General features: G+C 41.2%; 1 protein-coding gene across 1 annotated transcript in view; it reads right to left on the reverse strand.

Moving 5' to 3' along the window:
• Window positions 1-18,620, reverse strand: part of EYS (eyes shut homolog) — a 1,789,541-nt gene that overhangs the window by 114,261 nt on the left and 1,656,660 nt on the right. Inside the window, 2 exon segments of the mRNA XM_062187220.1 lie at window positions 6,218-6,362; window positions 7,185-7,351. Coding sequence (XP_062043204.1) covers window positions 6,218-6,362; window positions 7,185-7,351 — 312 coding nt within the window.

The raw sequence follows: 18,620 nt of genomic DNA on the forward strand, positions 1-18,620 counted from the left end.
GAACTCAGCATGGAAGCTATGTTTGAGTGGAAAGCTTGTCTCGCATTTCATCATTACAATAGTGGTAATAAAAAAATTCTTAGGAAGTTAAGAGAAATGAGAGGACTTCATTGCATGAAACTACAAGGAGAAGCTTGAGTCTGGCCAACAGGGTGCCCAACAATTGGGTGGCTCTCTGGATTTCCCAGTTTTTTTTTTCTGCCAAATTTCTGATGCAGATAAACATGAAATCCATGCTCAGGTTTTTTTTTTTTGCATAATACATATTTCCTATGTGCTTTCTGAAGATCTCTCATACATTTTTGTAGATACATAATTATGAAAGATAGTAAAATGCTAAGTGGGAAAGGGTCTGGAGCTCCTAGGCTCTAGAGAGAGCCTGGAGAGTGGGCTCCTATTGAAGAGGTGGAATATGAACTGGACTTTGAAGAGTAAAGAATGTTGCAGGAAAGCCCAGATGCAGAGGAAATAAGGTGCACAGATTAGATATTTTGAGTTCATTTCATGTGCCAGCATTATTGGGCCATAGTGTGAACAGACATTTAGCCAAAGTTTAATCTGAATGTGTCTGTAGGGGGATTTCTGGATGAGATTAACACCTGAATTTGTAGAATGGGTAAAGCCACCCTAATGTGGGTGACTCATTTGGTCAATTGAAGACCTGAATAGAATGAAAGGACTGAGTAAGACAGAACTCCTCCTTTCTGACTGCTTGAGCTGGGACAGTGGTGGTTCCAGATCTTTGTATCTGGATTAGAAAGAGGCTCTTTCTGGGTCTTGAGGTTGATGAGTGTCAGACTGTAAAGTACATCATGACTTTCCTTGTTCTCAGGCCTTCCAATGTAGGCTCGTTGCTGCCTACTTACTGTCGTCATAATTGCATGAGCCAATTCTTTATGATGAATCTCATTCTCTCTCTCTCTATAAATAAACACATCCTATTGGTTCTGCTTCTCTGGAAAGTGCTAACCAATATGGATATTTTTGATGGAACAAAGAATTTGTGGAGGCAAAGTAAATAGGGAAAAGTATGGCTTTGGACTGTTAGGTAAAGAATTCAGTTATTATTCTGGAGATGAGGTGCTTTGTTGAGCTTTGAGAGGGAAAGCAACATGATGTAACAGTTGGCAACAGTGTCCTGATGGGTCAGGTATTGGAAGAACAAAAAGAGCGAGGAGTCCAGGGTGACAGTATGGTAGTGGTTCTTAAACTCTAGCTGCATCAGAATCACCTGGAACAGCTCATTAAAACACATATCACTAGAACCCATTCTCCAAGGTTGTGAATCTGTAAGAATCTGCATTTCTTACAAACTCCCTGTTGCTCCTCCAGGGACTGCAATTTGAGAGCTATCGTAAGAAGGATTCCAACAAAGCCTGTAGCAACAGTAAAAGAAGTAAGGAATATATTGGGAAAAGACATTTGTAGTGAGGATGATTCCAGTCACTTTCTTTCTACACCTGTCTGTAGAGCAATTATTGTGTACTGAGAGGTTTTCTGTGGGCAGCAGAACGTCTAGCAAAAGGTCTCGGCTTCTTTTCACCTGTGGTCTTAATTTTTTACTCCACCCTCATCCTGCCTTGTTTCCTTTTCTCCATATCTGTATCACTTTCCTTCCTTTCCCCAACCACTCAGTCTAAGACCTCTGTCCTTGAACCCAAACTGAGAACTGCAGCTTTGTAATAGGTGCAACTTTGGAGAGCAGAGGAGAGAATTGCACTTAGTAGACAGGCAAGACCTTGTTTGCTGTCGTATGTAAATTATTTAATCTGGTTTACCCCCAAATCTTTATGAACATTAATGGTTACAGGAAAAATAATAGTTTATCATAAGCCACTTCCAGAACAAAAACAGATGGCTCATGAGCAGTAAATGTCTGTATTACAGAATACGAACTTCGAGATTAGAGTTATTCATCAGGAGCATTTATAGACATGTGAACGCCTAAATCAGATAAGCATTTTTAAAATGTTTAACTGTTCTTGAGAGGAAGGAAGGGAGGAAAAAGGGTACAGAGGAGAAAAAGATCTTTTGTTTGCTTGTTTTCTCTCTAAATGCCTGAGAGCTAGGGCCAGACCAACACTGAAGGTGGGAGCCTGGGATCAATCCACATTTCCAATATGAGTGGTAGGAATCAAATTACTTGAACAAAATTGCTGCCCCAACATCTGCATTAGCAGGAAGCCAGTGTCAGGAGCCAGAGGCAAGTCTAGAATCTAGGAACACTAATATGGCACACAGGAATCTTAAAAAACACTAGGCAAAACACCTGTTCCCAGATAATCTTTTGTGTGATCTAATAGCCATTCTAAAGACAAATGTGGTAACCTTATCCTGGTTATTAAATTCTTCCATAAAAATTCTATTTACATAGTCATTACTGTTTGATGTAGTAACTTGCAAATCTGTGGAAGTTTGTTAAATACACATTTTTAGACTTTCTTTCCATAGAGATTGCAATTAAGTAGCTGTGGAGTAGGGTCCAGAAATATGTATTTTTTAATTTTTAAAAAATATTTATTTATTTGAAAGGCAGAGCTATAGAAAGAGCAGGAAATACAGAGCGAGGGAGGGAGATATAGAGAGAAAGAGAGAGGGAGAGATCTTCCATCCACTGGGTCACTCCCCAAATGGCTGCAACAGTCCAGGCTAAGCCAGGCCAAGCCAGGAAACAGGAACTTCTTCTGGGTCTCCCACATGAGTCCAGGGTCTCAGACATGTGGGTCATCTTTCACTGCTTTTCCCAGGCACATCAGCAGGGAGCAGGATCAGAAGTGGAGCAGTTGGGACTTAAACCAGTACCCACATAGGATACTGGCATTGTAGGTAGCACCTTTAAACCACAATGTTGACCCCAAGAAATATATATTTTTTAAGAAGTTAGCCTACAATGTTTTTTAGAGCTAGTAGTGATCAGCTTTTGGAAACCATAGGTTAATGGTACAGTTGCAATTTAGTTATTATCACATGTTGGGAACAATTGTCCATGATTTTCAGTAACTAGTAAAAGCAAATTTATAAAAGAAAGAAGGCAGACATCAAGAAAAGGCTCAAGGGGCCGGCTCTGTGGCACATCAGGTTAAGACGCTGTCTGCAGTGCCAGAATCCCATATAGATGCTGGTTCAAGTCCCTGCTACTTTACTTCCAATCCAGCTCCCTGCTAATGTACCTGGGAAAGCAGTGGAAGATGGCTCAAATGTTTGGGCACCTACACCCACTTGGGAAACCCAGATGAAGCTCCTGGCTCTTGCCTTTACCTGGTTTAGTCATTTAGGAGGGAGAACCAGCAGATGGAAGATCTCTTTCTCTGTAAATCTGACTTTCAAATAAATAAATAAATCTTAAAAAGAGAGGGGTGGGGTTCAAGAGATTAGTGATAAGATGAGGAGCTTTCAAGGTTCTGGATCTTCTATAAGACTTTGAATTCAATGGCCACAACCAAAAAAGATTCAACCAAGAATTCCATCCTAAGAATCATGGAAGTTGACAAGCTTCCAGGAGTAGTGCTTTTGTCAAGTTAGCTATGCATATGCTAAGTTCATGCTTATGGCCAATGCATCAGGACACGACAGGTCTTGCTGAAAGCCTTTCTTTGTTCTCATTGGTAAACTAAGAGTTTCTAATAGAATGGAGGAAATAGAAGAAAAGGAAACCAGGGGGGCACTGGACTCTAATTAATTAATCAATGTAATACTTAAATTAATTAATTTTTAAAAGATTTATTTGAAAGGCAGAGAGAGAGAGAGAGAGAGAGAGAGAGAGAGATCTCACATCGGTTGGTTCACTGCCCAAATGACCTCAGCAGCCAGGGCTGGGCCAGGCCAAAGCCGGGAGCCAGGAGATTCATCTGGGTCACCCATGTGGGGTGGGAGGGGCCCAAGCACTTGGGCCATCTTCTGTTTGTTTCCTAGGTGCATTAGCAGGGAGATGAATTGGAAGTGGAGCAGCTGGGACTTGAAGCAGTGCCTGTATGGGATGCTGATGTTACAGGTGGTGACTTTAACCTGCTGTGCCACAGCACCATCCTCAATCTCCAATAAATTTAAAAACATCAAATCCTGATAGGATGGAGTACTAATTATAGTTAATATTTATTGAGTGTTTATTGTTGCTGGTTTCTAGATTAAGCTCTTAACATAATTATTTTTCCTTAATTGATTAACATACGAACACTATTTTTTTTTTTTAATTTGCCAGGTAGAGTTATAGACAGTGAGAAAGAAAGACAGAGAGAAAGGTCTTCTCTCCCCTGGTTCACCCCCCAAATGGCCACTATGGCTGGTGCTGCGCCGATCTGAAGCCATTAGCCAGGTGCTTCCTCCTGGTCTCCCATGTGGCTGCAGGGCCCAAGGACCTGGGCCATCCTCCACTGCACTCCTGAGCCACAGCAGAGAGCTGGACTGAAAGAGGAGCAACCAGGACTAGAACCGGCACCCATATGGGATGCCGGTGCCGCAGGTGGAGGATCAGCCAAGTGAGCCACGGCGCCAGCCCCGATACGAACACTTTGGGACAGGTATTTTTGTGATACAGAGGAGAAAATGAAGGCTTAGTGAGGTTAACAGGCTCAAAGTCATGTAGCTGCTGGGTGGCAGGGTCTGCATCTGAGGTCAGCCTCATTGCACAGCCTGGGCTCTTACCCACTTTCTGTACAGCAGAGAGCAAGACACGAGTGCCTGACTGGAGCTGTGCCACCTCCACCACCAGAACTGTTATCATTCCTAACACAAGGGCTTACTCTAAATCAGACACTAGTTTTGTACTCTCTCTATTGACTCACTCTCAGGGTTACACAGCTAGAGAAGTGCTACTGTTATTATCTCATTTTACAGGTGAAGTACGGGGAGGTTTAGTGACTAGTCAGGATCATGAAGCTTGTAGACATCTGAGCTGGGACATATACCCCAGCAGTTGGGTTGCAGAACCCACACTCTTTTTTTTTTAAGATTTATTTATTTATTTGAAAGTCAGAGTTACACACAAAGAGAAGGAGAGGTGGAAAGAGAGAGAGGTCTTCCATCTGCTGGTTCACTCCCTGATTGGCTGTGATAACTGGAGCAGCGCTGATCTGAAGCCAGGAGCCTGGAGTTTCTCCTAAGTCTCCCAAGTGGGTGCAGGAGCGCAAGGACTTGGGCCATCGTCTACTGTTTTCTCAGGCCATAGCAGAGAGCTGGATCACAAGTGGAGCACCCGGGACTCAAACTGGCGCCCATATGGGATGCCGGCACTACTCCACAGCGCTGGCCCCAGAACCCACACTCTTAAACATTTGTGTTTAGGCAAAAGTCAGTGGGGGTGAGGAAAGGGATGCTACTAAGCTGTCAGAGAATGCAAGCTCCTGAGATGGTGCTTGATGGCAGCTCCTGTTTCGCAGGGAGGTGCATATCATCCTGGTCCCTATTCCCTGACTTCTGATGGAGAGTAAGCTGGACCTGGGAGTGTGGCTGAGGATTTCGCATGAGCAGACCTTTGTACAAACACTTCATGACAAGGATCCACCAAAAAACCTTATTTTCACCAAATAATTCTTATAACCACTCAAAGCACATCCTTACTTTATCCCTCTGCTATGAGTCTGCAACATAGGGAAGGCCTGAGCTTATGTTCCTTTTAGAACACAGAGAGACAGACCACGGCAGTAACACTGCTCACCCAAGAGCAACATTTCCCTTTAATCATTTTGGTTTGTGGATCACACCTTGGTGATATGGATGGGTTGACAGAAATGTGTCTAGTCTTTTGTAGCAAATATGTTACAAAGTTAGATGGACTTTCAATTTTTGGCAAGACCCCGTTAGATCCATTTTGCTCACCCTAAATTCAAAAGCACCCCATACTTGCAAAAAAATAGCTCATATTCTTGGCCCGTTTATGTCATGCTCTACTTTTTCCCATAGTATTTATCACATTATACAACTACATAATTGATAATAGCCAGTGTTTTTGTCTTATCTGTCTGCCCTCTGACTAGAATGTGAGTTTATGAATGCAGGAATATTTGTTTTGTTTTTCTGAAGCATCCTAAAACCTAATAAACACACCAGACGTGATCAATAAATAACAAATGAATGCTTTTGATTGAACTAAACTTTGATCAGGTCTTATTAGAAAGCAATCCATATAGCTGGCTTGGGAACTACAAATATATTCTCTATGAGCTTCTTTTCTCTATGTTTGAAATAAGTATATACGGTATAAAAACTGCCTGTGCTTTACCTTGAAAACCATTTTTAAAAGAGGCTCCATCTGGTAAGAGGTCTGGAAGGTATTCACTGTAGCCACCTACATAAAACTGACTGAAGACATTGAGTCCAACGAGTCTTCCTGGGGAGATAATGGACTTATTTTGGTGGTCATCTACCTTTAAAAGGAAAAAGAAAATTTAAACCTATTTAAAAAGGAATTAATTCTCTTGGGTGAATTAATTCCCCAGAGTGAACTGTTAAGATATTCTTTTGTCATTTCCCATTAACTTGGCATGAAAAATTTACAAAGACATGAATTTTGAAGCAATAAAAAAAATAACCCCACTCAACTCTGCTTCTCTGCTGGTGTCTGTTAGCATAGATATATTAATATAACAGTCATGGTTTTGCACTTCAATCAAAATCACAGTTCTTCAAAGATTAAGAGCTGGAATTCTGCTGGCACCACTCTGTCTTGCCTTGCCTCCTCCCCTATTTATTCTCAATTTATCCAGCAGGGTCATTTATCAAAAAATAGAACTCAACCATACTACTTAACCCTCCTTCTTGAGTATCTTTACACTGCTCTAAAAATCTAAATGTCTTAGCATGGCATCTATATCTTTTGATAATGTATAACTTGTCTGCCTTTAATCACATCTCTTGCTGCCTAAAAACCACACCAAACTATTTGCATCCCTTAAGCCCACCCTGGCTACTGTTCTTGTTCTTAACTCCTATTTGATACACAAGTATCACTTTTCCTGGGCAAGGTTTCCCAACTCCCTTCTCTTACCTTTATCTATATTAATAATCCCTTGTATTTTTCCTCACATCACTTAACTATAATCGTCTTTCTTGACCCCCATTTAGTACACTGATCTGTGAACTTCATGTACATAGGTATCATTGAATATTTGCCTTTGTTCCTTAGCACAGATTTGACAACACTTAGGACTCAGCAGGTTTGTAGAAAAGATGAAAAGGTGACTGCTTACCTTTAGCCAGCCCTTTCTGAAGAACCTGCCTAGATAGATGGTGTGGATTTCGATGCTCAGGTCAAGAGGCTCACTCCTGATACTTGCTACACCAGATCCCAGATTATAGCTGTATACCACACAGCCATCCAGCAGTCCCACTGACAGGAAGTCATCACCGTTCAGCCCTGGAATGAGAAGACACATAGGAAATACTCATTGAGGAGAAACTCATTGCTTCCTGTCCGATTCTGAAGTGTAGACCAGTGTGGCAAGTCACGTCACACATTTCAGCCTGTGGTCGGCACTTGGGTCTGTGTTCCACTGGTTATTATTACCTGCCCCCATTAACCTTTCTGGCTCCCAAGACTGTCTGAGCACTAAGAGGCCATAGGCTTTTGGTCAACCCAGGGAATGATGAATACATTTAAATGTTGAATGGGATTAAAATCTACTTTTCTCTGAATGAAATTTATCGTGCACTTTACAGTGGACTGGAACTGCTCTTCTCATTAATGAGATCAGAAGACTGAGCTAACCCTAGCATCAACTTTAAGTTCTCTGTATGATTTGAGGAGTGTATAAAGAACAATTTATTTTTATGGTTGCTCAGAGTATGTTGTCATTATTCTGTTGCCAAAACTCTTGATTATGCCCCACAATCAGTGAGAGGTGGGCTGGTTGTGTGTCCCCTCTTCTCTTTCTCCTTCTGTTAGTTAGTTCAAGGCCATCTACATGGCACGGTGAGTTATGGGGGGGACAACTCACATAGACCCATGGCAGTAAGGAAGGGGGTTGGAGAGACACAGCATAAATCACTAGAGGTTTGGTAGGATTAGGATGTTCTGAAATTGTCAGCAGAAGTAAAACAAGAGGTCTGTCCATAGGGGCAAGGGCTGAAATATATCATCCAATTTCTGAAGATGTGTTTGTGAATGGGATAACAGAGGACCTTAACACTGAGAGTCACAGGCAAAGACTTCTGTTTGGAAGCAGAGTATAGGGAATCCCATATAAGTAAAATGTTTAAGCATAGAGGAAAAGGAGAAATCAGTCCCTGGACATGGATAAAATTTGTTACAGTTTCCACCTACTACACAAGGGTGATACCTTGTCTATTTTTAAAAGATTTATTTATTTATTTGAAAGTCAGAGTTACACAGAGAGAGAAGAAGAGGCAGAAAGAGGTCTTCCACCTGCTGGTTCACTACCCAGTTGGCTGTAACGACCAGAGCTGCACTGATCTAAAGCCAGGAGCCAGGAGCTTCTTTTAGGTCTCCCACATGGGTGCAGGGCCCAAAGACTTAAGCCATCTTCCACTGCTTTCCCGGTCCACAGCAGAGTGCTGGATTGGAAGTAGAGTAGCCAAGACTCAAACCAGCGCCCATATGTGATGCCGGCACTGCAGGCGGTGGCCTTACGCACTACGTCACAGCACCAGCCTCGATACTTTGTCTATTCACTTGGCATCCATTGTTAGTCTGACCAAGGTGAAGGAGAGAAAGATCTGCAGGGATGGAAATTTCCAGAGTATAGGACAACGAGAGTCTTAAGGCCCTGGAAAGCTAAGGACAGAACTTACTATGAGATGATTGAACTGTGCTTTTGCTTGTCTAATGAGATTGTCATGGGCCCTAAGATGGGTCCTTTTTGAAAGTGTCTTTTCGGCCGGCGCTGTGGCTTAACAGGCTAATCCTCCGCCTTGCGGCACCGGCACACCGGGTTCTAGTCCCGGATGGGGCGCCGGATTCTATCCCGGTTGCCCCTCTTCCAGGCCAGCTCTCTGCTATGGCCCAGGAAGGCAGTGGAGGATGGCCCAAGTGCTTGGGCCCTGCACCCGCATGGGAGACCAGGAGAAGTACCTGGCTCCTGGCTTTGGATCAGCGAGATGCTGATAGTGAGAGAGAGAGACAGAGAGAAAGGTCTTCCTTTTTGCCGTTGGTTCACACTCCAGTGGCCGCTGCAGACGGCGCATCTCGCTGTTCCGAAGCCAGGAGCCAGGTGCTTCTCCTGGTCTCCCATGGGGTGCAGGGCCCAAACACCTGGGCCATCCTGCACTGCACTCCCTGGCCACAGCAGAGAGCTGGCCTGGAAGAGGGGCAACCGGGACAGAATCCAGTGCCCAACCAGGACAAGAACCCGGTGTGCCAGCGCCGCAAGGCAGAGGATTAGCCTGTTAAGCCACGGCACTGGCCAATCCTAGAAATATTTTTAAACAGGCTCCCCAGCTGTTTTTTTAAAAGATATTTATTTATTTATTTAATTTATTTTAAAGGCAGAGTTACAGAGGGGCAGAGAGAGAGAGAGAGAGAGGTTGGTTTTCCATCTGCGGTTCACTCCCCAAATGGCTGCAATGGCCAGCGCTGGGTTGATCTGAAGCCAGGAGCCAGGAGCTTCTTCTGGGTCTTCCATGTGCATTCAGGGGCACAAGAACTTGGGCCATCTTCTACTGCTTTCCCAGGCCATAGCAGAGCGCTGGATCAGAAGTGGAGCAGTTGGGACTCGAACCGGTGTCCATATGGGATGCTGGCACTGTAAGCAGTAGCTTTACCCTCTGTGCCACAGCACCGCCTCCCTCCCCCCCCCCCCCCAGCTGTTTTTAAATGAAGCTGACTGATAGTAGTGACTGCAGGAGGGCCAGGACATCTGACCTATTCTGTCACATGGGGTTTCAAATTCACAGTGACTCCATGCTTGAGTTAGAGCTCTATTGTCACTGTCTTGAAATTTTTAAAACTGTAATCTTTGAACTGTTTTTTAAAGGTGAAGTCCAAGAGCAAGGAACATGAGTGAGGACAGCGGCGATACCTATGCACAGGATGCGTGTTTGTTGTCTTGCCACCCTATCTGCAGGCAGAGTTTGTGATGTCCCATGAGAACATACCCACAATACTGAGTTTGGTGGGACTCAAAATGAGTACAAGGTAAACACGTTGTGTCCAATGAGCAGAACTTAACTTCAAATGCAGAAACAAGGCAGTAATGATCTAAGAAACGTGAACAGTCAAGGAACGCTTTCATAACTCTCTTACTCTAATTACTTAGGATGAAAACGATGACAAAAGGAAAGAGAAACAAAATCCATGACTCCTTATCGGCCTTGTCCTCTCTATTCATCAATAAACTGAAGGTGGAGAGTGTTGACAGAATGTGCATACATCAAAAAGGTGCAATAAGGACAGTTCACTTGACTGTACTGTTACCATTGACCACTGTACCGGTAAGAGAGTGTGTACATATACATGCGTGTATGAGCTATGAAATACAAATCATGTAATTTTGGTAACTTACTATGCCTTAATCACGCTAATGTTTTCATTTTGGACTAACAATGCACAATATAAAAATGAATTCTAAAATTTTCACTATTAATTCAGCATTTGAATTTTTCCTAACTGAAGAGTGACATAAACAGCAAATAAAAGATATTATAACCACTGAAGAAAGCAAATGCTTTATTTATATCTTAGAACCTTTAGTGGCATTTACTGCCTGCTTTTTTACAAGAAAGACTACATTTTCATCTTGCAGTTGGCCTTGCAAGTTATGTAGCTGTCTCTGAGGGGTGCCCTTTGGTGCCCTCATAAGGCAAACCAGGAAAAAAGAGCAAAATGGAAACCAGGTTGACCTGAGCATCTGAGGCTGCTGGGTGCTTTGTAAGTGGATGCAACTTAAACCTGGAAGGACAAGAGGTCTGCTTGTCTCATGGCTTTTGGGATGATGCTGATATACACATTGACCTCTCAAGCTCACATAACTGCTAGATGGTGGAGTCGGCATCTGAAGACAGACTGATATCAGAGCTGTGCCCTTAACCATAGTTCTTCCAGCACAGGAATATATGCAAGTGTCAGACTGGGCTTGTACCCCCTACCCCCACCAATTCTCCTTTTTTTGTTGTTGAATAAGGAGTATAATTATACCATTTAAGATTTTTCTTTTTTCCCCCTTTGGTCTTTTTTTCAAACCTTTATTTAATCAATATAAACTTCCAAAGTATAGCTTTTGGATGACAGTGGCTTCCCCTCCCCCATAACCTCTTTCCTACCCGCAACCCTCCCATCTCCCGCTCCCTCTCCCATCCCATTCACATCAAGATTCATTTTCAATTATCTTTATACACAGAAGATCAATTTAATATATACTAAGTAAAGATTTCAAAAGTTTGCACCCACACAGAAACACAAAGTGTGAAGTACTGTTTGAGTACTAGTTATACCGTTAATTCACATAGTACAACATATTAATGACAGAGATCCTACATGGGGAGTAAGCGCACAGTGACTCCTGTTGTTGATTTAACAATTGAGAGTTTATGTGGAAATATCAGTGCAGGATAGACTCAGCACACAGGAAGTATTAAATAAATGCATTCTTAGTTTCTCTAGACTATGGGCTGATCTTAGCTTTATGCATCTCATTTCTCTTCCCTGCTTCATTAATACAAAATCTTAGAAGCAGATACTTCTGACCCCATGCTAGAGCACACATCTGCTCCTAGTTAACCTTTGGGGTCAGAGACAGCAGCAAAGTTTTTCCTTAAAGGCATAGCCCTGACTACATTGATGCACCATTTTGATTCAACTAAATAAATTTGGAGAGTCAAGCCTGGAGGTTAAATGAAATAACTTGAGGCCATGGTTTATTAGCATCCATTTATATGACTTATGTCACTTTCCTGTTATTCTTGTAATGGGAATCTTTTGGCTTAACAGCACATAATAATATAAACAATGTCATATTGAAATAAACAATAGATGCTTTAGAACAATTTCATTTTCAAAGTCACTGTTCTATTAGGACGTAGCATATCAACAACTTTGGGAAATATGTGGACAATTAATATTATTACACTGTTTTAATTCACAAAGAAGCAGGTTGTATTCTACATTTATATTATTGCATAGAGATGTTCAGTGATTGACATACTACACTTTTTTTTTTCATGAAAAGAATCAGATCTATGCTCATTTGTATGCAGAATTGACAGTGAATTTTAATGAAACCAGGCTTAGGGAGATTTTCAGACAAGGTGAAGGATGCTTGTTGGATATTACTTCAGAGCTGGTACTAAGAAGGAAGGATTTAGAGAGATTATGTTGTGCAAGTACTAAAAAGGGGAGGAAGGAAACAATAAAGGCTGACTCTACATGAATAGTAGTTAAGAATAACAAGATCTGAGAAGATAATAAAAATCCTTTAGAATACACAGAAAAAATATACCTCTTTGATTAGAAAAGAAAGTCATAACTCAATTTCACAAATACTATTAAGCAGAAGCTTCAAAGAGCTTGTGTGAGCCATGCTTAGCATTATGACAATTCGTACTATTGCTTTGAGGAAATCTCATGGGGGAAGAAGATCTGAGCTCAGCATCTGAGCTCATACTTGATGAAAACAGTGATTCCTCAAAGGAAGCAAGGGTTTCATCAGAAGAAAGGGATGATGGATTGTAAGAGACGGAAGTTATGACAAAAGAATAGAAACAAGATAAAAGATACTGCCATGGATATTTTGGAAGAAAAGAGCAAAGAGCCTGAAAGAAGAGCTGTCAGACATTTCTAAGCTGTGAGGTGTAGCAGGGATGGGTGGTGGTGATAGTAATATATCCTAAATATATAAAACCGTTGAAAGGAAGATAAATAAAACCAAAACATTTGTGTCACAAGCATATGATTACAACTAAACTAATGACATTGTGTTCCATGAACTATCAAAAGTGTTAACAGGATTTAATTAAAATTAATTTTTGGTTTGTTTTCTAAGTATTTTACTACTTACATTTGTAGTTTTTAATCCAGCCTGAACCTTTTCAACATAGCCTCTGATTTAATTGGCATATATGAAAAAGAAGGGAAAATCTATTACACTCATTTAAGAAGTAGAAAGGTATCAAGAGTTTCAGAGAATAAGTGCAGGAGAAATTGCACAGGTTAGCTCAACCCAAAATAATAATGGGAAAAGATCAGTAGAATCATGCAACAACCAGCCCACTATATGATAATCATAACAAAATTCTCATGGGGGGCTGGAATACTCAAATGATGTTACAGTAAGTAAGTGGATATGGTCTAATTAGATCTACTTTGTAGACAGTACTGAACAAGTGTAGCTCACGGGTTGAGCCATGGATTCATTAATGAAACATTTGAAAGGAAGTGCAAGACTCATGTAAAAGAATTAACATAAATCTGTATATTAGAGAAGCTTTCTAAGGACACCAGTTCAGTTTCTCTCTTTGATTGTGGTCAATCATTGCATGCTATGAATCACTTGGTCTGCTTGGAAGGATACCCCCAGAAACCACAACCACAGGCCGGGGAAGAGGCAGCACTTCCTTTCAGGTGCATTTATCAGGGTTCAGAGAGGTTTGGAAAACTGTTCCTTGGTTTGGTCTGAGGGAGTATACTGGGAGTCTAAAACACTGATACAGACAATACTGTGAAATCCATGTATATTTCAGCATACTCTGCTAATTCAAAGATTAATATTGTTGACATTTAAAATCATTATAGAAGCATTCATCTCATCTTCTAATACCAATAGGAAAAAAGCAAAATTTTCTGAAGTATTTAACTTAGAGAAGGAAAGATTTAATAGTAGAAGGAGAATGTGTGGGCTTTGTTATTTTCTTTAAGCTATTATTTCAATAGGATAAACTATTATCATGCATTAAATCTAATTTATCCCTCTAACTGTGTAATATATTTTTGTAGAGTTAAATGAAGTCCCCAGTTGCATAAAGATGAGTGCTTTATCTCGACTTCCTTGCTAATTTAACTTCTGGCTACTGACTTCCTTTAACACCTCATAGGAATATATCCAACAATAACAGAATGTTTTAAGAGGTCTTTACAAACGGATTCTGAATTTCTAGGTGATGATTTTTTTTTCTCTCTCACTCTTTTTCCTTTTCTGGCATGGATGGAAGAGGAACCATGAAGATGAAGTGGTGGCTGTCCCACCAAATGAATATTGCTTAGTGAATGGCTCTTCATTATATGTGTTGAGTGATATCTGATTCTAGACACCGCAGCCATTTTTATCCCATAAAGTGACAACCTCTCCTTTTCTTTTTTTTTTAACTTTTATTTAATGAATATAAATTTCCAAAGTACAGTTAATGGATTACAATGCCTTTCTCCCCCCCCCCCCATAACTTCCCTCCCACCTGCAACCCTCCACATTCCTGCTCCCTCTCCCCTTCCATTCACATCAAGATTCATTTTCAATTCTCTTTATATACAGAAGATAAGTTTAGTATATATTAAGTAAAGATTTCAACAGTTTGCACCCACGTAGAAACACAAAGTGAAACATACTGCTTGAGTACTAGTTATAGCATTAAATCACAATGTACAGCACATTAAGGACAGAGATACTACATGAGGAGTAAGTGCACAGTGACTCCTGTTGTTGACTTAACAAATTGACACTCTTGTTTATGGCATCAGTAATCACCCTACGCTCTTGTCATGAGTTGCCAAGGCTATGGAAGCCTTTTGAGTTCACCGACTCTGATCATATTTAGACAAGGTCATAGTCAAAGTGGAAGTTCTCTCCTCCCTTCAGAGAAAGGTACCTCCTTCTTTGATGACCTGTTCTTTCCACTGGGATCTCACTCGCAGAGATCTTTCATGTAGGTCTTTTTTTTTTCCAGAGTGTCTTGGCTTTCCATGCCTGAAATACTCTCATGTGCTCTTCAGCCGGATCCGAATGTCTTAAGGGCTGATTCTGAGGCCAGAGTGCTATTTAGGACATCTGCCATTCTATGAGTCTGCTGTGTATCTCAATTCCCATGTTGGATCGTTCTCTCCCTTTTTTATTCTATCAGTTAGTATTAGCAGACACTAGTCTTGTTTATGTGATCCCTTTGATTCTTAGTCCTATCATTATGATCAACTGTGAACAGAAATTGATCACTTATACTAGTGAGATGGCATTGGTACATGCCACCTTGATGGGACTGAATTGGAATCCCCTTGTATGCTCACTAAAAAGGCCTTCTAATCCTTTCTCCCTCTCCATGCCTTTAGGATCTCCTAGAACCCGAATGTTGGGTTTTTTAATAGTATCCTGTAGATTCCCGACAATATTTTTTAGATTTCTAATTTCCTCTTCTTTTCTTTGGTTTGACTATTTTTTCCTGCTCTCTGTCTTCTAAGTCTGATATTCTCTCTTCTGCTTCACCCATTCTGTTTTTAAGGCTCTCTAATGCATTTGTCATTTGATCTATTGAATTCTTCATTTCATTATGATTTGTTGTCACTATCACAGTTTCATGTTCTACTAGTTGTTTCATTTCATTTTGATTCCTCCTTAATATTTCATTTTCACGAGAGAGATTTTCTATCTTGTCCATTAAGGATTTCTGTAGTTCAAGAATTTGTTTTTGAGAACTTCTTAATGTTTTTATCAATTTTTTGAGATCCGCTTCTTGCATTTCTTCTATCTCATCATCTTCATAATCTTGAATTGGGGTGTCTTTTTCATTTGGGGGCATCATAGTGTCTTCCTTGTTCTTATTACCTCGGTTTCTGCATTTGTTGTTTCGCGTTTTGGAGATATTCTTTGGTTTCTTCACTGTGGTGCTTTTTCTCGTTATAGTATGACTCTAGATTAAGTGGACTGTCTGCTTTTGATGGATCCTTAGAGGCTGTGATGGGTGTGGCCAGAGAGCTCTTTTTGGTTCTTCAGGATTAAGGGTGTGCCAAAGGTGACTCACCCAGGTTGTTCTCTCTCTTGTTCTCTCTCTCTCTCTCTCTCTTTTTTTTTTTTTTGACTCAGAATGGACGTAACTACGCACAGTTGAGTGGAATTGAGGGTAGTTGATGTATGAAATCTGGCCCCTGTGGGTATTTGCCTGCTGTACCTCTGGGACCACACAAAGAGTTTATGCAGCCCTCAGTGTGGTCTCAAATTTCTCTGCAGTCTCTCACCAGGTTGCCAAGGTTACCAAGTTTGTGTACTCGGTGAGTTCTCTCATCCACCCTCAGATTTTCACAGTCTCAGTTCGTTAGCTCCACACTTTCACTAGGTCCTAACCTCCTGTTATTTCTCCTCACCAGAGTCAGGTTTTTCTGCTTGGCTGATGGCAGGTGCCGCTCTACTTATGTCCAAAATGGTGCCTGCTCTTTGTCTTGCTCGGCTTTGTAGGGTGAGTGGAGAGAGAGGCTAGTGTCCGTGCCAGTTCCCCTTATTTATTCATTTTTTTCTCTCCTCCAGTCAGCCTGGTGAACTTTCCCCAGCGGGGCTTCAAGCCTCATTCCCTCTAGGCTCTTTCTGCCATTTCCCTGCCAATGTCTTGGGTTACTGAGGTTTTTGTTTCACCTCCCCTTCCAGCGCTGGTGTGCAGACTCTGTAACTCGACTTCCATACGGTGGGCAATCTTGCTCTCCCTGTAGGTCCTCCGTGTCACATCCACTAGATCTGGAAGAGTTTCCTCTGCAATTTTTTCCCAAGCCTTTTCCTGAGACTACAGTAACTCCATTTTTATTAAACTATCCTTTCCCGGACTATCAGTGCACGCCCTCACTATTCTGCCATCTTGGCTCCCCTCCAACCTCTCCTTTTCGATGTGTTGAAGTAAAATTATGATGACTGGAGATTTTGGATTAACTCTTTTTTTTTAATTTTTTTTATTTGACAAATGTGTTAGCAGTGAGAGAGAGAGACAGAGAGAAAAGTTGGATTAACTCTTAAGGAGCATATATTCTCTGTGTTTCCTAAAATCTGTCAAGTTTCTGAGCATGGTGACAAACTGACAGCTTCCTGTCCTGTTGTCTGTTAAACTATGAATATTATAGGCTTTTGAAAGTATTAGAATCATGCAAAACTATTACCATGATCAGAGCATATGACAATGCAACAAAATGAATTTCCTGGGGCTATATATGATCCATATAATTTTATCTCTAGGGCAAAAGGAGCTGAGATTAGAAAGAGTGGCAGGTCTGGTTCTCTATTGACATCATGAAAATAAGATATGTAAGCACCAGTGTGTGGGAAAAATTGAATTCTACAAGATGAAACCACATGTGCTTTCTGGAAGTGTAGAAAAAATATGGGTAGTAAGTGAATTATGCGTAGGCATTGTGTGTGGTACTGTGAGTTAAACTGCTGCTTGTGATCTCTGCCTCCCATTTCATAGTGCTGGTTCATTTCCTGGCTACTCTGCTTCTGATTCAGCTCCCTGCTGATATGCCTGGGAAGCAGATGATGGCTCAGGTACTTGAGTTCCTGCCCCTACATGGGAGACCTGGGTGGAGTTTCTGCTTCCTGGCTTCAGCCTGGTCTATCCACAACTGTTGCAGACATTTGGAGTATGAATCAGCAGCTGGAGGATCTCTCATATCTCTCTCCTTTTCTTTTTGCCATTCAAACAAGCAAATACATCTTAAAAAACGAAAAGGCTTGATTGATTTACACTTGGCTCCTCCTCTTTTCCATCCCTGGTTGTTCCTCTATGATGCAGTATTATCCCCTGAAAGCTTGCATGCACATTCCTCCTACATACAAACTTGAGAAAAGATGAGGGCCCATTTTCCACATTCATATATATTAACCATGGGTTGAATTTAACAGTTTTCATATATCAGTAAAGTGAATGACTTTAATTTCTCTCTTAACTTTTTTTTAAAGATTTATTTATTTATTTATTAAAAAGGCAGAGTTACACAGAGAGAGGGAGAGGCAACGAGAGGGGGAGAGAGAGAGAGAGAGAGAGAGAGAGAGAGAGAAAGAGAGAATCTTCCAACTGTTCGTTCACTCCCCAGGTGGCCTGCACAGCCAGGAGCCAGGAGCCTCATCTGGGTCTCCCGTATGGGTTCAGGGGCCCAAAACTTGAGCCATCCTCCGCTGCCTTCCCAGGTACATTAGCATGGAGCTAGATCAGAAGTGGAGCAGCTGGGACTCCAGCTGGTGCCCATATGGGATGCTGGCATTGCAGGCAGTGGCCAACCCCTTTCTTAACAAGCTTAAAACATTCAAATTATTTAATAACTTGAACAACTCTATATTACAGTCCAAGATATTTAATTTTAGAAGCAGTATGATTTGATACTTTGAGGTTGTTAGGAAAAACATTCTCAAAATTTTTACTTATTCTGATGTGATTACAGAAGAAATGAACATTTTGTGAGATGTGAAAAAACTGAATATGTGCATACACTGTCAATTATGTTTATCAAATGCCTCAGTGCTGTGGAACAGAGAGAAGTGTTCTGCTTAGGAATTTGCTACAGCCTGCTCTCTCATCCATCAGGCATCTGCCTTCTGCCAGATCTGTACCAAGGCTCTAAAGAACAGGCTGAGCTGATTGCTTTTTGTGACACTCCCCCTGACTTCATTTTTCTTTTTTCTGTGCTGTAGATGACATTTATTTAATTTCTTCCTACAGAAAAAGCATCAAACTATATCTATGTACCCTTATGTTTGTTACAGTTAATAACTAAGGAC

Source organism: Lepus europaeus, chromosome 3 (assembly GCF_033115175.1).
Source record: "Lepus europaeus isolate LE1 chromosome 3, mLepTim1.pri, whole genome shotgun sequence".
Taxonomy (NCBI): Eukaryota; Metazoa; Chordata; class Mammalia; order Lagomorpha; family Leporidae; genus Lepus; species Lepus europaeus.